The sequence below is a fragment of the Henckelia pumila genome, chromosome 3 (genome assembly GCF_033568475.1).
Source record: "Henckelia pumila isolate YLH828 chromosome 3, ASM3356847v2, whole genome shotgun sequence".
Lineage (NCBI taxonomy): Eukaryota > Viridiplantae > Streptophyta > Magnoliopsida > Lamiales > Gesneriaceae > Henckelia > Henckelia pumila.
In genome coordinates this window covers 40,762,602-40,768,927 of record NC_133122.1, presented here as the reverse complement: position 1 = coordinate 40,768,927, position 6,326 = coordinate 40,762,602, and the positions used below count along the sequence as shown (strand labels likewise).

The window sequence follows — 6,326 nt, the reverse complement described above, 5'->3', positions numbered from 1 at the left end:
AAAATTCATGAGAAACGATTACACATATTAATTTTATGAGACGGATCTCTAATTTGAGTCATCCATAAAAAAATATATTTTTTTTTATCCCAAAAGTATCATTTCTCATTATAAATATGAGTAAAATTGACTCAGTGTCACGGACAAATGCACAATGGTTTTTTAAGAACAACAAAAGCCAGCAATATTGGAGACAAAACAGCCACATCTCCGATTTCATGAAAGTAGACCAACGATTAAAATAGATGTAGAAATTACTTAAAAGGAGACTTATCGCTTGTCTAAATATGTGACAAAATATGAAATTAACATAACTACTACTTCCAAAATTTTGTCCAGCACATGTAAAAAACCTTACATACTCAAAATCCAGCTACAAGGAAGATAAAAGAGGAGAAACAAGAAAGAAACTGTCCTTGAAAGTACTCTAACGAGTAATCAATGACTTTTCCGATCTGAATATCTGAATCTTCCCAAGACCTACCAAACGACCAACGTCCCTGAAGAAGCCAATTCTGCTAGCTTCTACCTATGCAACGAACAAGATGGGAATATCTGACATGAAAAGAAATACCGAAATGGAGTCAAAACTGACGAAAATACGGGTGTAATAAGAAGGGCCTTTTCTATGATGCAAACGAGACATATTGCATTCGATCATCCATTCAAAGCATCTGGTTTATAAACTCTGATTAGAAGAAAATTTAAACATTACTAGCATTTCCTCAACATAGAGAAAGTTGAAATAATTAAGGAATGTTCAACTGTAAAAGAAAAAAGGGGTGGCATAAATACCTATGTTGGTTGCTGAAATTGCAAAGAATTGCAGGCAAAGAGAAAATTTGGAATACATAAGGGCTGTCGATACGATTATCCACTTTCATCATTATCCATACTGCACAGGTTGAGAAAAACTAAGAATTTTCTTGACTAAAGGAATTAATCCAATCAACACTATTTGAAGTTGCTCTGAGCTGTTGAGTCGGACACTCATTTGACCAGACCCCTTGTTATTAAGATTGATTCGGCCAACCAAATTTTCGTGTCGTCCAATGGGGATCTGGGTCTGAAAGTTGCAACCAATAGCAAGATCTCCATGCCAATCCATGACAGAGATCCCCAAAGTAGACAAAAACCTCCCTAAAGGGTGGTCTTTGTCTCTCAGAGTTGCTTCGAGGCTACCACCATAAGCCACATCCCCACGACCATACATGGCACCACCAGAAACAACTAACTGACCCCGTTTGCCAAAAAGAACTTTATCTTCTAATTTTAGTCCACCGGTCAAAACATCACCCAGCAGAGTTGCTGAAAGACCAGCAGAAGCCTTATTTAACCTGTGATTGCTCAATCTCGTCTCTGTTCGTAGAGTATAAGCAAAGTCTTTTCCAACTGATTGCATGTCAAAGCCTAGCGAGGTTGCTTTCCCTTTACCATGCTTCACTGAGCTAGCAAGTTCCATTTGAAGGTTTCCATCTTTTTTGTCCTTTGAAAGGTGACCAGAGAAAGATATTGGTACCTTCTCCTTTACCACAAACAATCTTTCAACATTTATGCCATCATAACCAATATCATGGTCCCAACCATTGGGTTCTAGGACAGCTCTTACAAGCCATGGGTTGGAGGAATCAAGAGAACGATATCGATGGGTAGGATTATCAGAATCAAAAGAGGCTGGCAGAGCCATGTCTGGCATGGGAACTGGCACTGATGCAGCAGCACTGGCCTCTTCTTCTGCATTTTCACCATAATCAGCAGGTAGATTCTTAGCCTCTTCTTGAATTTTCTTTGCCATCTTCCGCCGCTGCTTCTCTTCCTTTAGATGCTTCTTCATGAAAAGTCTTTCCCTATATTCAAGTTCATCATAGTATGCCTTCCTTTGCACTTTATTCAGCTTTTCCAGCTGTGCTTTAGTCAATGACTTGAAAGGCGGTAATTCATCATATTCTGATGATTCTGAGTCAGAGTCTGAGGAATCATCCAGATCATCAATGATATCATCGTCATCACCAAATTGCTCCGACGGAAGCTTCACTTCAGGTCTTGATTGAAGAAGAGAAGAAAGAAGGAAAGGTAAAGGAGGTGATCTTGTTCTAGGAGCAAATGATTTTCCAGGAGGGCCATCTTGCAACTTCAATAGTGTATTTGCTTCAGCCAAGATTTTCGAGGCGAAGGACAGAAGCAACAAGTGTGGCTTCCAAACCTGACCATTAGGCAAAACTCTCTGTCCAGCTCTATTAGTCCTGCATGCTGAGTGGTTCTCCACCAAAGAAACAGGATTCATCAGCCGCATATCTCCAGCAGCCTGCCGAATTGCTTGCTGGACGACATGGGACCTTTGGGTCACAAATGTATCATAACTAGTGGCTGTGCCGTTAGGACCTTCCGGTGGGGCAGATGCAGCATGAGTCAGAACCACAATAGCATTGAACCATATCGATGGTCCAAAGATTTCCGTGATCGTACGCAGCAATGGCATGTCTCCAAAATCTCTGCTCTGCATGTCCAATCTATCAAGATACAAAACAATATCAGGAGGTGTTTTCTTTATAAACTTTTTGACAGAACGAAGGATTTTTTCATTCTGGCACTGGTCTGACCAAGACGGTAAAAGCCCAGGCGTGTCAATCACGCGTACCCTTATACCCTGCACAGTCCCAACAATATCCTGAACCTTTTTCGTCCCAAACTGAAATGCATCGGTGCCAAACATAACTTCATCAAATATGGAATTAATAGTTGCACTTTTACCAACCCCTGTTTTTCCAATAACCATGATGGTGCATGTGAAATCTAAGGGTTCTTGTCCGGCTGCCTCAAGCTGCTCTGCCACTGCACTTGCACGATCAAAGCTAAATGCCGCAACACGACCACCACTTCTCCCTTGTAGCTGTTCCGCCAAACCCAATCTATACAAAACTTGAGCCACAACTACATTATGCGGAGTTTGACCAAGCCTATAAGCAAGACGCAGAAATTTAACCCGAATCATCTGGAGCTTTTCACGGGTCTCATCATATTCCTCAGCCTCTCCATTTGCAGGATCCTCAATAAGCTGATTCTGCATTGGGGAGACCGCTCCATTCACTCTAGGCTGCTGGACAACCCTCGAGGTGGGCTCTAGTAGAGGTGCAGCACGCCCAAGGCCAGCAGGACGAGTTGAAGCTAAGTTACTATTGGCTGGTGGAATATCAGATGAAGACCGAGACCCGTGTTCTTTATTCCCAGAATTGCTAGGAGCGGGCTCTACCGGCAAGGCAGTTTGACCGAGACTAGAAGATTGGGGGCTTATGGAATTTGCAGAAGAAACGGCTGCTTCAGACCCGTTTTCCTGCGTTCCCTTGACTGAATTACCCTGGGAAACAGGTTCCTGCACCAGGGCATGTGGCTCGGTGACTGCAGGAAGAACTGGAGAAAGACTTGGGGTGGATGTGTTACCAGATGATGCTGAAATACTAGTACTGGGTCCAACTTCCTGTGCTCTACTCCCTGAGGAGCATTCTTCCATTTTCCCAACCTTCACTCCTTCCTTTTCTGAGCCTTCCACAACTGCTGTTGAGACCCCAGGACTTACATCCACAGCATAAATACCTTTACTTTCCTCCGGGACAACATCCACAATATCAGAGTTTGCAACATCCACACTTTGAGAATCTATTACCATCCCTCCATGTTCTTGTTCTCCAGCATGATCCTCTTCATTTCCACTAAGCGAGTTAGTTGGAGTCCTTTCAATCTGCTGACCCTGATAATCTGAACTTGGAACAGTAACTGGCTCATTTATGAGAAGATTTGGTTCGTCATTTCGTAAAATATCACCATTCGACTCTGGCGTCGGGCAAACTTCACTTCCTATAGATCCATTGGCATCTATAGTTTCTACTGATGTATCATTACCCTGTTCTTTCACGGAATCAGTATCGGGAATCTCTATGCCTTTATGATTCAAAGAGCCAACCAAACTAGCATCACTCTGTATACCATTATCAGCAACCTGCAAACTAGTATCACCACCTTTTACTTCATTAGCATCTCGAATTTCAGAAATCTCGTGAATACTTCCTTTGGTGTCAGGCTTCTCTGGATCAATCTCAGTCCCTTGTAACTCTTTGGCCTCTGGAGGTTCTGACATTTGATGTATCCCCTCTTTTCTAGCACCAGCATCCGCAATGTCTTCTGCATCATCAGAAGCCAAAGTTTTGACAGAGATTGCAGTATCCGGTACCGCATCCTCAACATTTCGTGGGGATTCAGGCAACAAACTGTCAGACTTAGTAACAGAAGTAGTTGAATCAGCAATTTCCATTGAATCATTTTTCCCATCCTCAACCACATCATCATCGATTGTTCCATTATTCTCATTCATCAAATTTGCAGCCTCCTCTGCATCACTGACTAAAGTAGTATTTTCCTTGCTGCTTTCCATGATTCCACTTGATTCAATTTTTTCATCTTCAGTTATAACACTATTATCTGAATCAACCATGGTGGGTTCCGCCTCGACTGCCTCTTCAAATACTTCATCCTCATCTGATTCCTTGGATCCGTCCATACTAAAGGCAACGTTGTCCTTTACTGTTGGCTCAAATATTTCACTCTTGACACCCAGCGCCTCCTCTGGTTTAGCAACATCAACAACAGCATTATCATTTTCCATCAATAACCAATGTCCAACGCCTAGACAAAACAGAGGATTTATAATGGTGAGAATTGAGAAAGCATAACTCAAACTCCAAAATGCTGGACAAAAATTTTAAAAGGAACGTGACAATCAGTCATAGCCATGGTACATATGCCAACCTCCCTAACCGCTAATGTAGTAGGCAACACTAGTCACTGAGTAAAATCCGATATATGCGTGTTAGGTGACTTTTAATAAAAATATATCTTTTTTATAATTTTTTGACACAAGATGAACGCAGGGCACCAGTTTTTCTTCACTAGATAAATTTATCCCTTTTAGAGCATAATCGTCCATACCATCAGAATATTGAGTTCCTTAAGTCAAATATTAATATGATATACAGTCGAGTTTACCATACAAATCAAAATCTTTTGCTTTACCATTGAGATGAAACAATCTTTGGAACTTTACGTTCCACGTACCAGAAATGGCTATATGATCACATAACTTGATAAACCCAGATTTGAACTTGTTTTGCACAAGATAGGTATCAGCTTCTGTAATTTTCCATCATAATGCAGGCATATATAAAACATATTGTATTCACACTCACAAAGATTATCAACAAGAAATCAAAAGCAACACAACAGCTAAAACCTTAAAACCGAATTATCGATAACACCATTAAAAAAAAACACTGAACACGAGGTTGTGAAATTGATACAAAAATCTGTCCGAAAACACCAAAAACCACAAGCATCAAAAACCCATTTATTATGTAACTCGAAATGACTAAAATATCAACATAATACCCCTTCTGCACATCAGCTCAACCATAATCACTGTAACAGTTCATAAGCACACAAAGGAGCATTCCAAATCAGATCTTAAGACCAAAACATAATTAGGGTTTTTCATCACTCAAGAGGAAGCAAACAAAATGCCCAAATAATCAAAAAAATTCCGAGCCATAAAAAAATAAATAAATAAAACAAACTCACCAGGTGATATATTCGATTCAGTGCTGTAAAAATACAGCCTTTCAGAGGCAGGAGACACGATTCGAAATTCGGAGAGAAGGAGAATTCGGGTATGGCTCCGCCAGTAGAGAAGGGGGAAGAGCTTTTTCCACCTACCGAGTATTTGAATATATAGCTGAGAAACTAACTTTGGCTGCTGAAGCTGATGATAAGACTAGATCGACGGCTGAAACGAGCTTTCTGTTTTGATCTGACGGCGGAGAATCTGCCCCTCGGTTCTATCGTGAAAACTTCTGATCTATGTACATGGTGACGTCGACTTAAGAGGAGGTAGGGATCGGGTGTGACGCGGAACAGGATGATGTGGAAATTACCAATCAAGAATCACGTGCTTTAAACACTATAGCCTAGCGTGAACCGTACGATAGGGAAATTCTTTGTGTGCATTTCCACGAAAATTGGTTTTTGCCCATGCTAGGAATCAAATTTGTGAGATGATTTTTTATTCGATATCATATTTAAAAAAATATTAATTTTTATTGTATATACGATTCAGGTCAATTATCTCATGAGATTGACTCCTACTCTTGTAGTTTTTTATCTTTTAAAAAGTATTTTGAAATTTTTTTAGAGTAATTTGGAAAATTTCAGGATTTTTTGGGAGAAAATTATTCATTTATTATATTAAAAAAATGGAATATTTTATTTTTTTCTAGTACCGT

At 40.3% G+C, this 6,326-nt stretch overlaps 1 protein-coding gene across 1 annotated transcript; it reads right to left on the bottom strand.

Annotated features, from left to right (window-relative positions):
* Positions 1-212: 212 nt before the first annotated feature.
* Positions 213-5,805, bottom strand: LOC140888881 (translocase of chloroplast 120, chloroplastic). The gene is made up of 3 exons (XM_073296585.1): positions 5,626-5,805; positions 796-4,677; positions 213-555 (listed from the first exon to the last, which is right to left on the bottom strand). Exon 2 carries the CDS (start codon positions 4,655-4,657, stop codon positions 887-889), a length of 3,771 nt encoding a protein of 1,256 aa, XP_073152686.1. The 5' UTR covers positions 4,658-4,677; positions 5,626-5,805; the 3' UTR covers positions 213-555; positions 796-886.
* Positions 5,806-6,326: the final 521 nt, after the last annotated feature.

Coding starts and splice junctions, on each gene's coding strand:
- LOC140888881 (XM_073296585.1), bottom strand. CDS start 4,657: ATGGAAAATGATAATGCTGTTGTTGATGTTGCTAAACCAGAGGAGGCG.